The following is a 23,714-nucleotide window of genomic DNA, read 5'->3' on the forward strand; positions in this document are numbered from 1 at the left end:
TAAGCATGATGCTTACTGTGGGGTTTTGGGGAGCGCCTTCATGAGATTATGCAAGTTCCCTTTTACTCCTTGTTGGTGAAATTTTGTTTTGGCAAAATGACACCTTTTTTTAGGATAATTAAAAGCAAAACACAGCAAACACCACATTTTTTATAATGTAGGTTGAGGGAAGACTTTGAACACAGGACCTTATTGCAGGTATTACACACTGTATTCTATCCTTGACTATGTCATACGTGTTAGTATCACATTCGTCATATTAGCATTTTGGTGGCGTGTGATCTTCTCAAAATGTAAAAATTCAAAACTTTAACATTTTTTGTAAGGCTCTATTGAAACATTGTAAGGATGGAGTGGCTATGATTTTTAAAATCAATTATTATTTTATGTTTTAAACTTCCAAGATTTTGATGGCTAATGAAATTTTGTTTCCAGAAAGTTGATTTCCTCTCCCATCACCCTCCCTCCTTCTCCCTTCCTTCCTCTCTCCTCATTCTATATCCACCTCTTGCCCTTTTAAATATTGACTTTTTAATTGAGCTAATTGGATATTTACATTCAGTTTTAAGATGCAGTACAGAGATCACTTGTATACATGCCCTGTTTCCCCCACTGGTAATATTTTAGAAAATTATATATAAAATCACAGATGGATATTGACACTGACACAATGCACTGATTTCAGATTTCTTCAGTTTCATTTGTATGGGTGTGTGTGTGTGTGTGTGTGTGTGTGTGTGTGTTCGTGTGTTAAGTGCTATGCAATTTTATCATCAGTGAGGGTTGGGGTATTTGAATTTTACCAAATACCTTTTCTATATCTATTGAGATAATCAAATGTATTTTTCTTTATTCTGTTATAGCATAATTTGTTGTATTACTAGATTCCCCCCCCAGTTTTATTGAGATATAATTGACATATAACATTGTGTAAGTGTAAGGTGTACAACATAATAATTTGATATATATGTTTATAGTGAAGTGATTACTACAATTACTTCAGTTAACATCCATCACCTCATTTGGCCACAAACATTTTTTCTTGTGATGAAACATTTAAGGTCTCTCCTCTCAGTAGCTTTCAAATGTGTGCTAGTGTTCACTACAGTCACCATTCTGTACTTGATGTCCCAGAATTTATCATCTCATAAATGTAAGGTGTACCTTTTGATCACCTGCATTGCTAGATTTTTCTAGTTTTAATACTCTCTGTGCTCCTGGAGTAACTCCGGTCTCTCTGTACCTCATGACCGTGACCCTCTCTATTTCCCCGGCCGTATGTTGGAGAACATAATCACGGTTGAACCTATACAAGTTTGCCTACGTGGCGATTCCTGGGCTGGGTCGTTTCAAAGGCCAGTGCTGCCTGTAGATCAGTGTCTCTGGGTCCAATGTTTACACTGGTTTCATTCACCGCTGGGGGTGGCTGGGTGGCGCATGTGTGTGATGTGACAGAAAATGAGACTGCTTAGGGCCGCTGTCACTGGCTGCGGGTGTTGCATATACCGTAATGGTCTAGTTTCAGGACTTGTATCTCCTGACAGTTTCTCCCCCATTTCCCTGGGGAATTTGATAACATTTTCAAAAGCACCTTTGTCCTCCTACCAGCGAACCAGGTGGAAACCAATTCCATTCTGACCTGTTATGTTTCAGTGGGGCCCAGTGGCGACCATTGGAGGCGGTATGGCCCAGTGGTTAAACACGCAGGCTTGGGGTTTCATCCCCCTGGCTCTGCCTCTTACTATCCTTATCTCGGGCACATTTCCGAAATTCCGTGCCCTAGTTTACTGACTATAAAATGGGGGTGATAATGTTTAAACTGAGAAGGCTGTTGAAAGAACACAAGAATTGTGTACGCAGGTAATATCTAAGACAATGCCAGGCGCGCAGTCAGTGTCCAGTGGACGGTAGCTGTGATCTCTTCTACTTTTGTTTCTTATACTCCGGACCAGGGGATTTGCTGCTCTTGCTGGCCTGATGTTCCCAGAACTGCTGACCCGTCACATCTTAGCTTAGGGCTACCTTCTCCAGGCCGCCTCCTGGCCCTCCCTCCTCCCACCATGGCCCGCCTCGCAGGCTGCAGTCACACACAGGGGCGTGGGGTTTTCTGACGAAGTGGGCCTCTGCCACCAGACTGACCTCTGCGGCAGCAGAAACATGTCTCTTTCTGCTCAGTCTGCATTCCCTCCCTTAGGCGTGGCACACGGGGAGCAGTCAATCAAAGGAAGCCGTTATCGCTGGGCTCATTATTTTAGTTATCAGAGACCCAGAGGACATCGGATCAGCCCACTCCTTGTGCGGCGGTGGGAACGGAGGCCCAGGAAGGCGAGGGCCTCCCCGAATGTGACCAGCAGACTGCGACCGGGACAGCAGCGCTGGGGGGACCCTGTGCCTCGCCCTCGCCCGGTGCACAGAGCCAGGAGTTCCGCTTACGCTGTGACAGACGGTGTTTGGGGGTCGGTAGCAACGGGTGTGCACAGTGGGCGTCCTGAAGACCCTCTGGGGTGTCGTCAGAAACCTGAAGTTAGACTCCGGGGCCCTCAGGTACCTGGGGCGGCTCTGAGGGTGTTTCCAAGCGCCTGGCTGGCTTCCCTGTGGTTGGGGGCACCCCCACGTGCAGTGGCTTTCACTCAGGGTATCTTCCTGGAGGCGCTGGCCTCTGCCCCGCAGGCGGTTCCAATGCGAGGCACGTTGATTGGCTTTAGAACGCGCGGTGTGGCGGCCAAGCGGGATTAGGTGCGCCCCCTGACTCCTGGCTCAGCGACTCTTTTTCCACTACATCAGTCTGGCCCTTTAAGAATGGTGTGCCCGACGTGGGGGTGAGCCCATGACCCGGAGATCAAGTGTCTCAGGCCCCGCAATGAGCCTGGCCGGCGCCACGGGTTGCAGGACGTCCTCCCTCTCTGCACCCTGCCCGCCCGAGTGCACACACGTGACCAAGGCTGGGGAGGACGTGTCTCCTCTTCATCTCCTCCGGACAGTGGCCCATCATTTCCTCGCCTGGCAGAGGCTGCTAGGAGTGCTCCCGGGAGCATGGCCGTGAGCTTGACCCTGGACCACGCGGTGGCCCCCTCTGCGGTGGGAGCCTCATGACCTAAAGATACGTAAGCAGGCGTGTGAATGCCCACGGCTGTGAGCTCCGGAGTCTGCAGATCCCTCCTGCACGGACACAGGCTGTCACGCTGGCACTCCCAGAGGTCTGGGCAGGGTACCTCATAGCAGCCCCGATCCCAGTAAATGACATCAAACACGGGGAGTGGGTTCACTTTAGAAGGAAGCTACTTCCAAATCATCCACGTTTCCATGACTCTTTCAGTGGATGAGGTTTCCTTTTAAAAAAAATACATATTTTTTTTACCCTTTACCCTCTTTATCACCCTCACCCTTCTTCCCCTCTCGTAACCACCATGCTGTTGTCTGTCTGTGAGTTTCTTTGTTTCTTTGTTGCTTTCTGTTTTATATCCCACATATGAGTGAAATCACATGGTTCTTGTCCTTTTCCGTCTGACTTATTTCACTTAGCTCGATACCCCCAGCCCATGTTGTCACAAATGGCAGTATTTCATCCTTTCTTATGGCTGGGTGATAGGGAATGTGTGTTTAAATGGTTGTGATTTACTAGAAGTCTCTCTGGATTGTTGAATCTCCATTCCATGCAAGTATTCAGAAATGGTGGCTCCATCTCTTTGGGGGGTTTGGGAGGTGGTGGTGGTAATCTTGTTATATTAAAATCAAGGAAGGAAGAGGGAAAGAGTGTGTTTTTGAGAGAGGGAGCCAGCACGATGCTTTTGGGCCAGAATGCTCTAGCTCCTTTAGAAGTTCCCATTTGGTTACAGTTTCCCTTCTGGTGGCTATTTTTCCTGATTTACTGACTAGTGCTTACTTTTGTACCCTCACAGACATGCCTGGCTTCTGTCATTCTTTCAAAGGAATTGTACAAAAGCAGCATATATTAACAGTAATACTTACTCCCCAAGAAAAGGCTTGTTCTTTTACAGGTTTGTCATACTGGGGTATGAAGACTTTATGTCCAGAGCTAACCCATTTCCTTAAATATAGCTCTTATGCCAGTTTCACTAGAGAAAAAAGAACATATATAGGAACATCATCTAGAAATCCTGTTGCCCGTGTAAGTAAAAGTTTAGGTTTTAAAAGTGGATTTTAAAAAAGCCAAGTTGACTCAGTTGTAAAGTTAAAAAATGGGAAACTTACCTAAAAATAATTAGAGCCTGGCTAGTGTTGCTCAGTGGTTGAGCATTGACCTATGAACCAGGAGGTCACGGTTTGATTCCCAGTCAGGACACATGATCAGGTTGTGGGCTCAGTCCGCAGTGTGGGGCATTCAGGAGGCAGCTGATCAGTGATTCTCTCTCATCATTGATGTTTCTATCTCTCTCTCCCTCTCCCTTCCTCTCTGAAATCAATAAAATTAAATTAGAAAATAATTAGACCTGCTCGTGTCCTGGCAGGTTATTTGTAATGTATCACAATGCATTGGTAGACATTTTACATCCTTTCTAGAACCCATTAAGACTCTTTTATTGCAAAACAAAATACTTCAGAGAAAAAGTTAAAAAACAGTGGACGACATACACGTTAAGAGAGTTCCCATGTGGGGCTGTGTTACCTTCTGATGCAACCTTCCACGGCAGAGACCATCTCTTCTGGATAGGACCCACTTGCTAGTCATCTCCAAGGTTGCAGACAGCATCGTTGCAGAGCCACAGGCAGGCCGGCTGCAAGGCGCTGTGGGAGAGAAGGCGAGAGAAGGCAGAGCTCCCAGCCCTGGGCCATCACAGGGGACTTGGGCTGAGAATGCCTGTGGCTGGGTCCTCTGATCTTAGGGCTTCCGCTGTTGTAAAACCCAGGATTTGAGCCACCACCTCCAGTGGCTTTCATATTCCCAGCTTTCTGTTATTAGTTGAAAGTATCTTTCCAACTTTCTTTAGTCTTGTTTTTGTTTTTTTTTCAATATATCTTTATTGATTTCACAGAAGAAGGGATCAGGAGAAAGAGATAGAAATATCAATGATGAGAGAGAATTATTGATCGGCTACTTCCTGCACATCCCCTCCTGGGGATCGAGCCCACAACCCAGGCCTGTGCCCTGACCGGGAATCCAACTGTGACCTCCTGGTTCATAGGTTGATGCTCAACCACTGAGCCACCACGGCCGGGCTCTAACTTTAGTCTTAATTTAGAGGCTGTGTTTCCTTGTGATTATCTGAGTATGGATTTTACTTCTCCCTTATTGAAAGATCAGAGTGAAACAATCATCACCTCCCCCTCCTCCCACTTCCTGTCCTCCCTTCCCTTTTTTTAGGATAATTTTATTTCAATAAGGTAATCTGCTGCTTGTGATATTTCATCAGAAAACTCGCTTGGAAGTTTTCATGACTCTGGCTTTAAAAGACAAAGGACCAACTTTTCTTCGGCTCCAAACGGGTCACCATTCTATGGCGTGCAGCTGTTTGCGTGTGCAAAGCTCACCTGTGTGTCCACACAGGAAGGAATCGCAATGTTTTCTGTGCAGTTTGCTTTGCGAGGGCACAGCTGCAAGTGTCGTTTTGGCAAGACACAGAATTAGAGCCTAGTTTTTAAGAGTGGGTCCGCAGTGTTTTTTATTTTTATTTAGTATTTTTCCAATTAATCTCAGAGGTGGCTTTTTGTTGTTATTGTTGTCCGAGAAAGGTGTTTTAATTATAAAAAGTGTGCGGAGTCCATTTTTTAATGAAATAATGCGCATCCTTAGGACCTCAGCTTTCCAATTTGGTTTCATGCTTCTTAATGCGACCTCTGTTCTGGTCGCAGAGAGCCTGGCCAATACTGTTTTTATTTCTAACCAGGTATTCTGAGCAGGCGGTGATTTTATAACCTTGGCTATTTGCTCGTTTGAGGTTAGCAGGCCACCCATAGCTTGTTTTTTCTCCTTATTTAAAAGTTGAGAATTTAACTAATTAAACAAATGTTCCGGCGGCGGCGTTGGGAGCACAGTGGCATTGTCAGGGAGGCGGGGTGTCCGAGGGGCCCCCTCCCGCCCAGGTCTCCGTCGGCACTGGGTGCGAGGTGGGAGCCCGGAGTCGGCGATGTCCTGGGCCAGGGTATTTGACCAGAGACAGGGTTTAATAAATCATTGTTTAGATAGGCCAGACATTACACTTTGGAAAGTCCAAAATGTTGCAAAACAACGCGCTCATTTCCTGCGATGAGGGACAGGCCGGGCAGGGAGCTGTCTGAACCAGCTCGTGTTTGCCACGGCTGTTGCACAGAAGCCGTGCGGGAGGTGACATCGGATGAAAAATGATCAGATCATCAATAACATCCTGGCCAGACACTTCACCCCCTCTTGTCTTACCTAATATCATTTAATTGGAACTGTGTACTCTTTCCAAAATGGTGAAAAGTTAGCTATTCAGCAAAGCCAATGAAAGGGAAAAGAACCGCAGCCGATAAAGGCCCGGTTTGCCCCAGCCCTGGTGAGGTTGTGCACAGGCGGGCTTTTGTGTCTGCGCAGCACCATCTGAATAGAAGGAGACCCCCCCCCCTCCTCTGCCACCCCCCCTTTGCCCTCACCCCCTTTCTCTAAAGCCAGCCAGAGAATAATTGTGCAAATGAAAAGGCCCTTTCAGGCACTGGAGGGCTTTGCTAATTGTATTTGAAAGAATAAAAGCAAACCACAAGTTGGCATTTAACAACAGAAAAATGACGAGTCCACATGCCAACATATTAATCAGATTAGTTTTATTAGGAACATGCACCCAGGCAGCCGGCGCTGCCAGAGGAATGACTTATTAAAACGCCATTCTTTTTGCCTCGCCAAGGAAATAGCACCGGGCCTTCAAAACACGTTTAGATGAAGATGTGCTGAAATCTAAGAAAAATACATCACCTTCCTTTTCTCGAAATGAAAGAGAAAGTTGCTTTCAAGTTGCTTATTCCTGTAGCTTCTAGAGAGCTTTCCTTGTGCCACAGTGGAATGTGGAGAAGACTCGGGACTCTCCTGATGGGAGTGGTTCCGTTTGGTGAGAATCTGTTCCATTTGCCTGTGGTCTCCACCTCGCGGCCAGTGTGGATGGATTCGCTGCGAGAACGTGTTGGCCGGGTGTGACCTGGAAGTGCTCCGGGGAGAGCCCCGAGCCTGTGAACGGTGACCCTCCCCTGCTGTAGGCTTCGCGCTGCCCTCTGAGGGACAGTCGCTGTGGCTTTCTTCCGTCACGTACGGTGATGTGATTCAGCTAGAAAGCGATTTTGCAATAACAGTGGCAATAAACTCAAATGTGCACGGCTAAATAGCAATGCCACGTGGAAAGGCCCTTCACAATGGCTAAGCTGTCACCCGCCCCCGCCCCCGCCCCCCCCCCCCCCCCCCCCCCCCCCGCAAGTAGAAGGGCATTTCAGCACATTTGGCCAAATTCTTCACAATGGAAACACAGATGAACATCTTCTTAGAACAGCAGGTCACTCCATAGATGGGCTGCAGACCCATCAGCAGTGCAGGCTGCAGAAAGAACACGCGTGGGCGCTGACGATTATACCCGTCGGTGTAAGTGAGGAAGCTCAAGGCACAATTACAGAGGGTGAAAGCCCAGATTTCTGTTTTTTCCTGACTTTCTTCCCCACGCCTCTGTGCTTCTGGGGTGCAGGGGCTCAGCACCCCTCGTTCTCCTTGGCGAGGAACTCATGTATGCAAAGCTGTGGGGGCGCAGCAGGTTAGCTTCAGCTCACATTGCATTTCGAGGAGGAGCCTGGACAAGAAAGGCTGCAGGTAAACAGATCTAAAGGAGCTACTCTGCTGTCCGGGGGAGTAGACGAGAGAGTGTCTCAAACGCCAGGATTTATCTTTTTTTTAATATTTTTATATTTCATTGATTTCAGAGAGGAAGGGGGAGGATAAAGGGGAGAGAGAGAAACATCAATGATGAGAGAGAATCATTGATCAGCTGCCTCCCGCACACCCAACTCTGGGGATCAAGCCCGCAACCCGGGCATGTGCCCTGACCGGGCATCGAACCGCAGGTTGATGCTCAACCACCGAGCCATGCGTGCGGGCAGGATGTATACTTTCCACGGGAGTGCTCTGCCCAGGAAACGGTTCCTTAGGCCGCCCCGTGGCCGGAGCAGCGTGGCGCTTTCAGAACTTAGCTCCCCAACATGAAGGTCTGCATTTTACTACCAGGGCTGCCGCCGGAAGACTCTGCCTTGCACATAATTTGACAGGCCCCAGAGGGAATGCCCATGTGTGCGCAGCCTTCCAGCTGGGAAGAGGGGAGGCCAGCAGGCCCCTGCCAGCCCCGCTGGCCACCGAGCTCACAGAGGACTCCGGTGTTTGATGCGGACAGCAGCCGCAGGGTTTTAAAGTCTCGGGGCAGAGTTCTGGTTCATGAGGCCTGGCCATTGATGCTGCTGTTGGTGTGGGTGGATGTGGTGAGGTGCCCAACGTAGTGGTCCAATAAATATTAATTGATGGGCATTAGAACAATCGATGACCCCGGGGCCTGCCAGCCTGTGTGCCAGAGACTTTAATCTATGAAATGGAGAAAACCACATGGACTTGCTCTTGGAAGTTATGAAAAATGATTGTAAAGGGGTTTATGAGCTTGAGCGCTGTGAGTGACAGTGTCCAAAGAAAACAGCCCGGCCACCGGGAGCAGAGCATCCCTGTGGCCCGCACGCAGCGCACAGCAGCAGTTCTCAGTGACACCCTTTCTGGGCTCCGGCCAATGGTCAAAGGAGAGGAGCTAGAATAATGTATTGCTGGGGACTCAACTCCCTTCGTGGTCAGGAAATTTGAAAGTAAGCTCAAGCTGTAGGAAGTTATTTTGGATTAGTCTTTATCTCCTGCTCTTTCCCCCTCCTGGAGTGAAATTTGCTTCATTAATTTGCAAAGTTCTAAAAATCTCCTTCCCACAGGCTACGATATAAAGATAGGGAGGAGGTGAGCAGAGAATTTTTTTTTTTTATTATAAACGTTTGACAGCTGACCTAAAGTTGGGGACCTGGATTAACTATTTCCTTTATCCAGTCATCTTATGTGGGATGATGACTAGATCCCCGAAATCAGCCGTGTTTCTACCCTGTCCTGTGGACGGTCAAGAGCTGTAATTCATTAGTAAACGGTCCTGCGTCGGATGGCACCCACTGTTGCCCTACAAATCACATTCCTTTTGATTTTAGGGCATTTTTTCTTTTCTGTACTCAGCAGCGATGTATAGTTACGGTAACCATGTGTCCAAGAATTTCTTGGGTAGAATAGATATCAGACACAGTTCTATGCCCTCTAAGTGCACGCGTGTTGGTGTTGACTCCGTGACCCCGAGTGTTGCTGTGAAAATGGTAAAGCCTGCAGCTGGCTATTGATCAGAGCTGGACGCATGCCTCCCTGCACCCACCGCATCCCTCCTCCGGGCCAGGCATTGTGCCAGGTCCCGTGAGGAGCGTTCACACCCGGGCGGATGTCTCTTGAAGGATGGGTCAGAAGAGATGGGTACAGAAGAGCCTTCCAAGTGAGGCCAAGAGGGAATCCAAGTGTAGACGAAAGATGGCATTAGACCCATTCAGGGAATCGCAAAACAGCCTGGCTTGAAGGGAGGGGATTGGTAGATGAGTAGGTGGGAGAGGTCCCCTCTTTTTTTTTTTTTTATTGATTTCAGAGAGGAAAGATGAAGGAGAGAGAGATAGAAACATCCATGATGAGAGAGAATCTTGGATCGGTTGCCTCCTACAAGTCCCCCACTGGGGATTGAGCCCACAACGCGGGCATGTGCCCTTGACCGGAATCGAACCTGGGACCCTTCAGTTCACAGGCCGACGCTCTATCCACTGAGCCAAACTGGCGAGGGCTGGTCCCCTCTTTTTTGAAATCTGCCTCTCCCCGGGCTGCCAAGACACCCCGTCTCTAAGCTCTCTGCCTACATTGCCAGTCTGCCTGTGTGACTCCTCTTTTCCACTTGCTCGGCAAATATTAGTGTTTCCCAAGGTTCTTCTCTTGGCCCCTTTCTCTCCAGACACTATTTCTGGGCAGCACATCCACTCGCCTGGGTGGGATCCTCATCCTGGGGCGGGTAACCCCTAAATTTATACCTGAGTCCAACCTCTGAGGGCAGGACCCCGCTCCCATTTCGCACTGGCCTCTCTGCCTGAATAACCGTGTCTACCCCGTCTCATCCTCCCGCTGATCTGCTCCCTTCTGAGCTCTCTGGAGCGTAGAGAGGAATCAGGAGGATGGAAGTCTGAGCTCAAAGAACTTGTTCAGCACACGGAAGTGGGAAGTAGGAGGTTGGCGTCCAATGATTTTCAAGGGTTGTGACAGGAGAGCAGCCTCGGTGCTGATAAGATCAAGGGTCTTGTTACTCAAAGGTTGGTCTGTGGACCCGAGGAACCATAGTGCTCCAACCCTCACACCTACTGAATCAGACTCTGCGTTTGAATAAGTTCCCAGGTGAATGTATGGTCTAGGGCAGTGGTCGGCAAACTCATTAGTCAACAGAGCCAAATATCAACAGTACAACGATTGAAATTTCTTTTGAGAGCCAAATTTTTTAAACTTAAACTATATAGGTAGGTACATTCAACTTTAAATTCACTGTTTTCGTCTTCTGTTTTTCTTTGCTTCTTCTTTGTAGCCATCTCAAACAGGGCACCTAAAAAATGTTTCATTTTATAATAATAAAGCCACCAACACAAAAGAATTACAATTCTTAAATTGATGACAAAAATACCTGTAGGATTTGCAGCTGGTTGGAAAAATACAGGTAACTTTATGCTTCGAGTAGGTACTTCTGTCACCCGCGCGTGATTTGCAGACTCGACTAGCACTAACCACTGCACAGGAGGCTGCTGACTGACTGGTTCACTCAACTCGTGCATGAACCGCGGGCCTCCCCCGCGCTGCGTATCCCGCAGCTCGCCTGCGCCGGGTCTCCCATCGCCTGACCGACCGACACCCCCCACTTCTTCTAACGCCACTTCTTCAAAATAGACTCGCCCAGGCCCAAAACCGACTCCTGCGCATGGGCCACGAAGTTTCAATCGCACTGTACGTGCGTGCCCGCACGTGGTATTTTGTGGAAGAGCCACACTCAAGGGGCCAAAGAGCCGCCTGTGGCTCGTGAGCTGCAGTTTGCTGACCACTGGTCTAGGGCAGTGGTGCGTGGACCACTGGTGGTCCGTGAGGTCCAAAAGGTTGGCGACCGCTGGTCTAGGGTATGTGTAGGAGAGAGTGAGTTGATGAAACTGAGTGGAGATGAAATTTATCCAACAATGGTGGTTGGAGAACTCAGAGGCTGCGGTGCAGAATGAATGGATGGGGACAGTGAATGCACAGGAGCATCGAAATGGCCCAGTATGAATGCAGCAATGTGGGTGGAGAGGAAGAATGCGAACTGACTGCCAACCTCCTTAGTGCATTCGTATGCCCTGGGAGTGAGGGAGGGCCGTTGCAGGAGGTAACAGTGATATTTGACACAGGATTTTTAATGTCTTAGCCCCTTGAGAACAGAGTCTCTGCTAGGATTTTTCCATATCTCAGCTCTTAAAAAAAATATGGCAGGTCCTTAAATAATGACATTATGAGCAATAGGCTCCAGGAGATTAACCTGCCCTCCCCCCCCCCCCACTTTTACGTCAATTTACAATAAAACAACAACAACCCTGGAGCTGACTTTAACCATCTGGTATCCAATACCATCTTTTTCTTTCCTTTGATCCTATTTCCCTGACAGTCAATTAAAGCTGTGTTTGCTAGGGCAGACTTTCTCATTCTTTCCTCCCTCCTGATACGCAGATAACATCTTGGCAATCTTACGCATGGTAGAGAAGTCATATTAAGACTTGAAATGGGAGGCTGTTCATCTTGGTTCACCATCCCTGGGTGAGTTTGGTCTTTAAGGGGCTTGAGAAACACATTAACGCTGTGGGTGCAGGTGCTGGGCTGGAGACAGACGACTTGAGGTCCACTTGCAGCTCTGTCCTTGCTCTCTGTGCGACACTGAGTGAACCAGGCAACTGTGGTGGCTCCACTTCCCCACTTACACAACACGCTGGTTGGCCTGTATGAGCTCAAAATTCCCTTCAAGTCGTCCACTTTTGCGTTTCTGCCATCCCTTTGGGCTGTTATGAAATGCCCATGAGGTTAAAAGAATGCATCTCCCTGAGACATGTGCCCAGGGGTCTCTCTTGTGTTGTGGCAAGTATATTTATTAGGCTCAGTGTCATTCGACCTTTAAAATATTGGGACTAACTCCATGATAGTCCTGCTACATCTGCATCTAGAACACTCGGCATGATTTTGCTAATGTTCTTAAGAGAAACCAGTCTCCTCACACTCGTAGAGTATGTTACCCTAAACATTTTAAAAAAAAGAAATGTAGTTCCTTTTAATTGCCCAAGGGGATGAAACAATTTTCTTATGAAGTAAACTTAAAAAGATCAATCTCTTCAAAATGTTTAAGATGTGGCATGATCCAACCTGTGAAGACTATGAGGCTTTTCTTGAAATTTGAAGACTTAACTGAATTCTCCAGCTGTAGACCTGAAGGGATACTTTCAGGATAATTACAAGGAATGCCTGTTTTTCCTGGTAGTTAGTAAGCATATGAAACTCATTACTCGCATATTTTCCAAAAGCTGTCCTAAATGGGTTCCAGAATGATTTAGATCAGCTCATCATGATGGGCCCCAAGTGGGATTAAGATCGTGTTGATCACTTGGTGTGTTGCCTTATTCTTTGAGGTTGATGTTTGAGATCTTTTAATGTCTTTTTCTAAAAAAGTCTTTTTAAAGAATAGTTATTGGTTTAAAATGAAAAAAATTGGTTAAATGATAGAAAACACAAAACTGGACAAAACATAAATGTTGACCTTAGGTATTTTCATATGTTCCAATAGGACCAACTGCAGAAAGGTTTCCACAATTTTCCAGGTTTTGGTTATTCATGTAGGGAATTGATTAATAAAGAAAACATTTTATTATGGGAATTTTAAATATATACAAAACTAATGAGTGCAGTATAGTGTAACTCCATGTCCCTGTCACTCAGCTTCAACCATTTTCAACTCAGTCTGATCTTATCTGTACCTTTATACCACCATTACCCCACTTTCTGATAATCCTGAAGCAAATATAAGCCACCCTCATTTCCTCTGTAAATATTGTAGTATGTATCTAACAGGCAAAGCTCTTTATTATTTTATTAAAATAAAATTTATGTGTCTTGACTAATGTGAGTAATGCTGTAATGAACATCGGGTGCAGATATTTCTTTGAGATACTGATTTCATTTCCTTCAGATATATACCCGGAAGTAGGATAGCTGGATCAGGTGGTAGTTCTATTTTTAATCTTTGGAGGCAGTGTCATACTGTTTTCCATAATAGCTGCACCAATTTACACTCCCACCAACAGTGCACAAGTTTTCCATTTTCTCCAATTTCTCACATTTCCACCAATACTTGTCACCTCTTTATTATTATTATTAATAATAGCCATTCTAACGGTGTGCATTGATATCTCATTGTGGTTTTGACTTACATTTCCCTGATGATTAGTGACATTGAACACCTTTTCATGCATCTGTTGATCATCTGTACGTCCTTTTTGGAAAAAAATGGCTATTCAGGTCCTTTGCTCATTTTGTTAATCAGATTGTTTTTACGTTTGCTATTAAGTTGCATGAGTTCCTTGTATATTTTAGATATTAACCCCCTTATCAGATATAAGGTTTGCAAATATTTTCTCCCATTCCATAGATTGCTTTTCATTTTGTTGGTGGGTCCCTTGCTGTGCAGAAGCTTTTTAGTTTGATGTAGTCTCACTTGTTTATTTTTGCTTTCATTGCTTGTGCTATTGGTGCCATTTCCAAAAAATCTATTGCCAAGAGCAATATCAAGGAACTTTCCCCCTGTTTTTTTTCCCTCCAATAGTTTTATGGTTTCAGGCCTTACATTTCTATAAGTGTTTAATCCATTTCGAGTTAATTTTTGTGAGTGGTATAAGATAGGTCTTCAATTTCATTCTTTTGCATGTGGCTACCCAGTTTTCCCAGTACCATTTATTCAAGAGATGATCCTTTCTCCATTGTGTAGTTTTGGTTTCCTTGTAAAAAATTAGGTGACCATATCTGTCTGGGTTTATTTCTGGGCTCTTGATTCTGTTCTATTGGTCTACTTACCTGTTTTTATGCCAGCATCATACTGTTTTGATTACTATAGCTTTGTAATCTAGTTTGAAATCAGGAAATGTGATGCCTTCAACTTTTTCTTTCTCAGTATTATTTTGGTTATTCAGGGTCTTTTGTGGTTCCATACCAATTTTAGATTTTTTTTTTTGTTTTCTTTATGTGAATAAGACCACTGGAATTTTGATAGGAATTGCATTGAATCTGTGGATTGTTTGAGGTAGTATTAGTATCTTAACAATATTCTTCTAATCCAAAGAACATGGGATATCTTTTCTATTTATTTATGTCTTTAATAACTATTTTATTGTTTTTGATGTAACCACTCCTTATTTCTGTTATCAAATTTGTTTTACTCATTATTGAATTCATTCTTGAGTGGAATCATGCAGTATATACTCTTGTGTCTGGCTTCTTTCACTCTATGTCCTGCTTTTGTGATTTTGCATGTTATTCCATGTATTAATATTCATTTTCTTCTCTTTTTGAATTACTGAGTAATATTTTATTGTGTAAATATAAGTATAATTTGCTTATTTATTTTGTATTGATGGACTTCTTCCTCCCTAGTTTGGGACTATTATGACTAAAGCTGCAATAAGCATTCTGGTATAAGTCTTAGAGTGGACATATATTTTTGTTTTTATTGTTTGCATGAATACCTAGGAGTAGAATTGCTGGGCCATAGCACAGATGTGTGCTTTATAAGAAACTGCCAAAGTAGCATTGTTTTACATTCCCACCAGCAATGTAGGTTGTGGATGATATTTTATAGAGATTGCATTTAGATCTGTTCCTCTGAAGAGAAATTTTGTGCTAGCAGCCAGTTTGACTAACCACTTTGAATTTTGGGAAGTGTGCTTTTTTTTTTTTTTTTTAAAAGAAGAAAGTGGTTCTGTTTTGGTTTGTTTTTAGTGTTAGTCTTTGGATAAAGTCTTTACTTCTAAGATGTAGCCCATATAGAGTCTTACTGGGAAGCCTGAGCCACTTCCCAAGTTCCTCTAACCTGGTGGCATTTAAGCTCCAAACTCCCTCTGTGCAGAGGGCAGCCGGCCCCGAGGCTCCTCAGCTTCTGCCGCCTCCCAGCTGCTGCTTTTACTGGACGCCTTGGTGTCGCCCCTGTGCTCGCGCGACCAGCAGTCTTTCCCTTAGCAGGCGCCCTGGGGCCAATTTTTATGGCAAGCTCAACTTTGTGGGGCCCAGTCAAGAGCAAAGAAGTACGTGAGAAAGGCCTTGGAGCTGTTACAATGGACACATACTCTATTAGTTTGTCACAGGGAACTCCGTCAAACCCTCACTCAGAACCCACTTCCCCCACTTGACGTGGAGCTGTAATACACTTCGTGATGTCTTCCCCCAGTTGATAGAACATGAGCAGTGGCAAGTACAAGAGAGCAGGATGACATGCTAGAGGCAGTGAGAGTAGCAGGGAGTGACAGGTGACAACCCCACTGAGTCTCCCTGTAGTAGAGGCAGGGCGAGGTCCTAGGGAACCTAACATACCCACCGAACGGCTTGCACATCGAGGAGCGTGTGGAGCGCCAGGGTACGCAGGTGCATCGAAGTAAAGCAGACCCGTGAATGAAGGGGTACAGGTTTGCATAAAGTGTAATATGGAGGGAAGGAGGAGTGAGGTGGTTCAGGGAGGGCTCGAGCAAGAACAAGTTTGAGTGGCTCACAGAAGGTAGATGTATCCATTGATCCTGGGAGGAAACAGAAGACACACCGAAAGGTACTATTACACAGGTGTGTGCACAGCTAAGGAAAACCACCAAAGGAGGGCAGAGAACCGCTTGCCTGCAGAAGTGGGAAGCTGTTACCACCCTAGATCAGAAGGGGCAAGAAGAAGGAGGGCTTGTGCTCCCCACTCACCAGTTCCAAGAGTCCAGCAGCATGGAACCCTCTGCCTCGTTTCTCCTCACAGGCGGTCAGGCAGCTTTCCTTGCTGCATTTTGCTCTTGTGAATGGATGCCACGTACCAGCATGAGGCCCCATCCTCAGCACTGCTGTTCCATTCATAAAAGGGGCAGCCAGCTGCTGTGGTATAGGAGATGAATGAAAGGCCATATTTGAATTAATGATCTTCCCAGGACTGTTTAATGATCCACTTCATTTATCCTTAAAATATATTTTTATTGATTTCAGAGAGGAAGGGAGAGGGAGAGAGAGATGGAAACATTGGTGATGAGAGAATCATTGTTAAGCTGCCTCCTGCACGTCCCCCATTGGGGATCAAGCCCGCAACCCGAGCATGTGCCCTGACTGGACATCGAACCATGACCTCCTGGTTCATAGGTCGATGCTCAACCACTGAGCCACACCAGCAGGGCAGATCCATTTTGTTTTTGATGACGATAGAGAGTGGTACCTTTCTGCTTCTAGCCACACTTCAGGCTAAAAGATCTGAATTCATGTGTCAGTCTAGGGACATGGTCGGCAAACCGTGGCTCGCGAGCCACATGTAGCGCTTTGGCCCCTTGGGTGTGGCTCTTCCACAAAATACCACGTGCGGGGGCGCATGTACAGTGTGATTGAAACTTCGTGGCCCATGTGCAGAAGTCGGTATTTTGTGGAAGAGCCACACTCAAGGGGCCAAAGAGCCGCGTGTGGCTCGCGAGCCGCAGTGTGCCGACCACTGGTCTAGGGCATTGCTACCGCGGCAGAGCTGAGCCCAGGATGGAGACAGTCATTTGGGCAAGCGAGGGCAACCCCCCACCCCAAGGGAGTCCTAACTTCAGTGCAGGAGAAAGGAGGCTGCCGGGCGGTGTGGAGGTGCTTCGGTCAAGCATAGAGCTGGACCCTGCTCTCCCTGACCTGCTCCCTGACAGTTAGTAAGACACCTGCCCTTTGCATTGCCTCAGAGGTCAGCCGGGATAAGGATGAAGATTTCCAACTGCACGCTCTGCAAGCCTAAGTGACCGGGGAGACTCCATGCAGGCAGCCCCTGTGTAGGAGAACAGATGTTAAGTGTCTGTCAGGAAGCGGAAGGACCACCTTTCTGGTGCTGAGGAGGCTGCGATACCACTTGATTTATGGAGTTCCTGCTCTTACTTTAAATTGTAGATTTTTAATTTTATGATTCAAAAGAAAATGGAATGAAAACAGATAGTATCCATGTTTTTATTGTACGGAGCTCATGTGCACAGTGCTCATCAAATAAATAATATCCTTTAACTTTTTGCCTACAGGCTACATCCCCAGGACACGGTCTTCCGCTGGCCACCATCTCAGTGGCCTAGGAGGGGAAGACAGGTCCATTTTCAGGATCATACTGCTAATTAGACAATATGCTGCTGCCATTGTTGCTGCTGTGATGGGGAAAGGCAGGTCTTGAGTCCATTTTTCCTCTTACCTTCCTGCCATCAAAATTTCCCTTCCCCTACATCTTCTCTTCAGTGGAATGGAAGGTTAAGGGTCATGTCTTTTCAAAAGACTCTAGCCCAGCTGGCGTGGCTCAGTGGTTGAGCATTGACCTATGAACCTGGGTTTGATTCCTGGTCAGGGCACATGTTGTGGGCTCAGTCCCCAGTGGGGGATGTGCAGGAGGCAGCCAATCAAATATTCCCTCTCATCGTTGATGTTTCTGTCACTCTCTCCCTCTTCCTTCCTCTCTGAAATCAATAAAAATATATCAAAAAAGACAAGACAAAAGACTCTTGAGATATGCTCCCCAACTCTCCACTTTCCTTATTTGCATTGGGAACCATTGGTTTATGGGAAGGAAGATGGAGCCACCTTGTGATATGCTTGAGTTCATTGAATACTACAGGCAAGATCTCCGGGCAGCATAGCCTTGCATTGAGCTTTGGGAGCTTTCTCCCGGGACGCTATGTGAGAGCGTTACAGGCTGTCTCAGATACCCAGACCACCTGGGAGGTGGACTACTGCTATGTTATTCACTATCACTGCACAAAACAGCTGAGACAGGCAACATCTTTGCTTACTTGTTTGAAACACAAACACTGAGGAATTCCTCTACGAATGTGCCTCCCCAAAGAGAAATGAGAAAGTGCCACTCCTGCCACAGATGGGAGCCATGTCATGAATGGTCACTCTTTATGCTCAGTTAAAAAATAGCAAAATTTCTATTTGGCTTTCCCCATGAGAGACGAAAAACACACACTAATAAATAGACACGGCTGACAAGTGCAATCAGAGAGACAGGCCAAAGGCAAAAATGGCATTCTTCCATTTGGCATACCTGCCGCTGGCCAGCTCCGGAGGGAAAATCAAGAGAACTGAGATGAAACGATGGGAGAGTTAATGCCAGCATGCTGCCCTGTTCTGGCCGAGTTCCCAGGATGAGTGGAGGATGGTGCGTGATTTCCATCTTGTTGGAATGGTACACAGCACGATAGTAATCGCCCTGGGGCTTGTCCCTCATGGTGGTCCCCTTCACAACCGCCTTGCTCAGACTCCCTCTACGTGTCCGTATGGAGCTGTGACGCTGTTTGTGTCCTTATGGAACTGTGACACTGTTTGGTCAAGACTGTAAATCCCCAGGGCTCTTGAATTGTATTGTTCTCTCTGTTTGTTCAGCATCTAGCAGGGATGGCTGCATTTAGGAATTTAATGAAGACTTATGGCTGATGACAGTAAGGAGGAGATTTCTGGCTAAAAGGATGCTAAATACTGGAGAGGTTGTGCAGTCTGTCCGTCAGGACTTTGAGGTCCAGGTGTTGTTCTGACAGGCTGGGTAGGGGGCAGACCAGATGACCTACTTCCTTTTAGCCTGGAGGTCCAGTGGAAAGTGTTCCAAAGGCAACTTAATACTCTGGACTTTTTTTCCCCTTATTTTTTCAAAAATTTGCACTTCTAATTTGCAGTGTCTATAATGTGCTAATGGGCTTTCCTCCCACTTGAAAACATGTGTGGATGTGAGAATGTTCTCCTGGAGAAAAGAAGGTCTCTAGGGTTTTGCTTCTGGCTCGAGGGCCTATGAGGTAGGTGTTATGAAACCTCCTCCGCAGCAGGTTGGGGTGCCAGCGAACCTCGGTGGGGGTCAGCAGCTCTCCTGCTAATTTTGGCAGGAGAGGGAGACACTCAGCTACTTTGAGAGAAAGGAAGTACGATTTTCAATCTATTTGCAAATCAGGATAGAATGGGTTTTCAGACCTGGACATGTGTTTAGAACCAATCTATTTTCTTCTACCGTTAAACCTGGTAGGAAAAAGCAATCCAGGTTCATGTTTCTCAGCCAGATGATCGTGCTTTCCATCCCGGGTTGTAGAGGGGGCAGCACAGAGGGCATATCAAGAAGAAGGATATGCCACTGTGGCTCAGTGTTTGAGCATCGACCTTTGAACCAGGAGGTCACAGTTTGATTCTCAGTCAGGGCACATGCCTGGGTTACAGGCTTAATCCCCAGTGTGGGGCATGCAGAAGGCAGCCGTTCAATGATTTTCTCTCATCAATGAAGTTTCTATCTCTCTCTCTCTCCCCCTTCCTCTCTGAAATCAATAAAAATCTATTTTCAAAAAAAGAAAGGAAGAATGGGGAGAGTCAGATGAGGGTGGTGCTGGGAACATGTCCAACGCTTAAGGTGGCCAGCAGTAGGTAGGTGTTATGATGGCCTTGGTTTAGGACTTTGGGAAGGCGTCAAGAGGAGGAGGAAGAGAGGCGGAGGTACTTCACAGTTGAAGCAGGGTTGTCCTAGGCTCCCCAGGAACAAGGAGTACGAAGGGAACAACCCTCGGGTACAGAGTGCAGGACGATTGAGGGGGAGCGATGCCCTTTTGGTCTTCCAAGTAAGGAGAGGGCTAGGCCAGAGCTTTTCTGAGCACCTTGCATCTTCCACTTCCCATGACTCTGTGACTCCCTCTGTAGCAGGATGGTGTGTATATAATTATCAAAGAGGAGAAAGAGCTTTTGAAAAAATATGTTTAGTGGCCCGAGAATGAAGTTACACAGCCAAAGTTCACTTATTAAAACTCATTAACTCATCAGCATGCATACTTTCTTAAGCCACAATGACTTCATGGTCTAAGTGAAAATTTCATATTCCTTTGGAAAATTTAATTAGCGTAGCCGAATCAGCAGAAAATTATCTTTGACTGGTAGATGTTATTTCTACACATTCTGCTTTGCCTAAGAAAATAATGACTCTGAGACTTAAGCGTGACGGCTAAGAGCAAGAGCCATTGTCTACTATTTGCTTTCATGGTCCCAGGAATTGTTTTAGATGTTCTACATGCCCTCATTCATTTCATCCCCAGAAGAGCTCTAGGAGATGACTAGGTGCTAACCCCCCATTAAACCAATGAGGAAATTGAAGATCAGAGAGATTAAACAACGTGTCAGGGCTAGGATTAGATTTTGGGTCCAGCAGCTGATTCAGAGCTCTACTGTGAGCCAGCACTCTTTCCCGTCCTCCACCCACCCCAGAGGGTCAGTGCAATTGACCAGCTTGGGCTGCACCCATCACACTTGGACGGAATGAAGGACTGGACATTGTGAATGCCATGTGAACTAACAGTGAATACTGATCCCTTTCCCCAGACATTCATTTTACTTCTAGAAATGAGAAGCTAACCAGGACCCCTTGCTTTATAATTCGTTATTAGACAATAACGACAAGAACTAACAGTGAATACTGATCCCTTTTCCCAGACATTCATTTTACTTCCGGAGAGAACCAGATCAATGGAAACACCAATTAAGAATTACACCGAACTCTGCCACAGTTTGAAATAAAGGAAAATAAATAGCCTTGGTGACTTGGCATGTAGCTGATATTTGCACTCTATTATTTAGTTAATGAAAATTACAATATAGACATTTAGGAAGTAAGAGAACGAGTTGGGGTGTCAAAGCATGAACAAAGTTTCCGTTAAGTATAAATGGGTCAGTAAGATATGTTATACCAGTAAGTTGATTAATACCACTACTAGAAATGAGAAGCTAACCAGGACCCCTTGCTTTATAATTCGCCATTAGACAATAACGACAAGAACTAACAGTGAATACTGACTCTTTTACATCTATTGATTTGTCTAAACACAACGGCACCCCCCCTAAGATAGGTATTACTATCTTCCTCATTTTCCAGATGGGGAAAACTGAGACCCAGCGTGGTGCGGAAACACAGCTAGGAAGTGAAGCTGGGCTCCCTACAGTTATTCTGACCTGCCTCTCAGCAGTAGACTTGGTCAAATCTGAAATATTTGCTTCTGGGACACAAACAGGACTTTACCGGCCCTTTGGGTGGGAAGAAGCCAAGTAGAACTGGATGTTGAACTGTGTCTTCTGTGAATGTTTCTGTATTTGGACTGGGGGTGGGACAGGAAACAGCCTCAAAAGCCTCACCCTGATCGTCGGTCCATGGGATGCCCAGCTCATTCTGCTGCATGGCATTACATTCCTGATGCTTTCTCCTGAAAGAAGGCTCGATTTTTCTTCATACTTTTGTACAGCATTTGTCAGCTACTCAGTGTTTCAGGATCGTATTTGCTCATTTCATGTTTATTGAATGTTGCAATGGGTTTAAATGTGGTATTAGAACTTACAAATGGTGCTTATAGGAGGAAATAAGGCTCAAAGGGATTTGAGTGAACTTCCCAAGTCCACAGGAAGCTGTAAGTTTCCTTACTTGAGCCGGGCCTTTTTCCATTCCTGTCCTTGGAGCTCTGCAGGGAGTGGAGCTGGGGAGCACTGAGATGCACTGAAACTACTCAGGACACACATTAGCACGAGAAACGAAGATGTTCTTGCTGATAGAATAGAGAGCATCAATGGCGGCAGGCAGGAATGACGCAGCCCAGTCCTCTTTGCATGCTGAGCATTCCGGTAGGCATTCAATAGCATTTGAATATGAGCGAATGGATCCCTACTCTTCTTTTAGTTAAGTTCCAAATTCAGAGCGCGGAGAGATCAGAGGGGCTTTTGAAGGTGGAGAAAACCTCAAGGGGGAGATGGGACTCAAGTTGGCTGGAGGCAGAGAGCAACGTGGGGAAGGAGGGCGCCTGTGCAAAGGGAACTATGGGCAAAGGCTGATGCACCCGGAATACGTAACCTAGCCAACAGGTGCAGGCTTTTTTTTTTTTTTTTTAATTTAAATTCTGTAATATCTTGTCTGCTTTTCAAATTCCCAAACTGGGGAAAAATTTTCCTCACTAAACCAGTGCTAGGAAAACCATGCCACCATTCTCGTTAGCTACGGCCCTGCCCGCCTCCCCATGCTTGCAGGCCTGGATCTAACGTGCTGATCATTTTTATTCGCTTCTATTATTCCTCAACTTGATCATTTGGTGCTTGGTCTCACCCAGCTGGGGTTTCCTTTCCAGGTGAACATGTTTGTTGAAGGGTTCCATGATGCCATTCTGCTCTACGTCCTGGCTTTGCACGAAGTGCTCAGAGCTGGTTATAGCAAGAAGGACGGAGGGAAAATTATCCAGCAGACTTGGAACAGGACCTTTGAAGGTGAGGATTCAGTCTTTACGTTGACGGCACTTTGCAGCTCCTGGAGCTGCTTCTTTGCTGGTTCTATTTTGCTCATACAACTGGACCTTGCTTTCCTCAGCTCCGCAGTAAGGATAATAAGTCAAAATCAAGCTGCCCACGGGCTTGCTGTGAAAATTCAAAGAGATAAAGCACGTGCAAGGGCTTTGAAAGAGTCCCACTGAAACGGGAAGTGGCTTATCTCCTTCTGATTGTTGGGCAAACTCCATGTTTCTTAAAATTAAATTCATCACAAGCTTCATTCACAACAAACAAACTGTAGTCAGTTTTAAAATGAAAGATCCCAGATATACGTTTCTCTGTCCAAACCTGAGTGGTTCGAGATGATGAGCAGGTCTAGTGAGCCCTCACTTTTATTTATAAAATGATGAATATTAGCTGTGGCTTTCTTAACAACAACCAAAAAATGGCCCATCATCTCATCACTCAAGCAACCTCTGTTGACATTTAAAAATTGTACAAGAATGAGACTATTCTTGGCTGGAAAATTTAAACAGTCCAGGAATGCACAAAATGAAAAGTGAAAGTTTTCCTCCTCGCCCTGGTCCCCTCCCTCCAATGTGATCACTATTAACAATTCCCTATGATTCGGTTTAAAAATATTTTGTCTTCTGCTAGCACATATGCATTTTAATTATATCGTATCTAAAAAATTTATACAAAAAGCGTCATACCATGAATACCATTCCTTATCATAGCTATTTTACTTTCATGCCAAAAACGTTCCATATGAATACTCATAGATTCAGCACATTTTTCAACGATAGTTCCATAGTTTTCCACCATATGGCTGTACAAGGACTTCTTTAACCAATCTCCTGTTGATGCACACTTCAGCTGTTTATAGTTTCTGCTATTATGCATCTTATGTGTCTTGATGAATTTCTGTGAGTACATCCAACAGGGAATATTTCTAGTTGTGGGATATCATTAGATATTGGCAAATGTCTTCTGGAAAGGTCTACTAGCTTATATTCTTGCCAACAGTATATAGAGGGCTGGCTTCCTCTGGCCTCACCAGCACTCAAAGAAAATTAACATGAGACTCAACATGAGCCCTGCAGTTATCAACTTCATATTCACT

The 23,714-nt window shown here is 45.8% G+C and overlaps 1 protein-coding gene across 3 annotated transcripts in view; it reads left to right on the forward strand.

Moving 5' to 3' along the window:
• NPR3 (natriuretic peptide receptor 3) overlaps nt 1–23,714 on the forward strand; it is a 60,746-nt gene that overhangs the window by 22,223 nt on the left and 14,809 nt on the right. For all 3 annotated transcript variants that reach the window (XM_070411766.1, XM_070411767.1, XM_070411768.1), the window contains exon 4: nt 22,456–22,591. In XM_070411766.1, coding sequence (XP_070267867.1) covers nt 22,456–22,591 — 136 coding nt within the window. The remainder of the gene's footprint in view (nt 1–22,455; nt 22,592–23,714) is intronic.

This window comes from Myotis yumanensis, unplaced genomic scaffold (genome assembly GCF_028538775.1).
Source record: "Myotis yumanensis isolate MYYU_CA2020_CCGP unplaced genomic scaffold, mMyoYum1.0.hap1 SCAF_4, whole genome shotgun sequence".
Classification (NCBI taxonomy): domain Eukaryota; kingdom Metazoa; phylum Chordata; class Mammalia; order Chiroptera; family Vespertilionidae; genus Myotis; species Myotis yumanensis.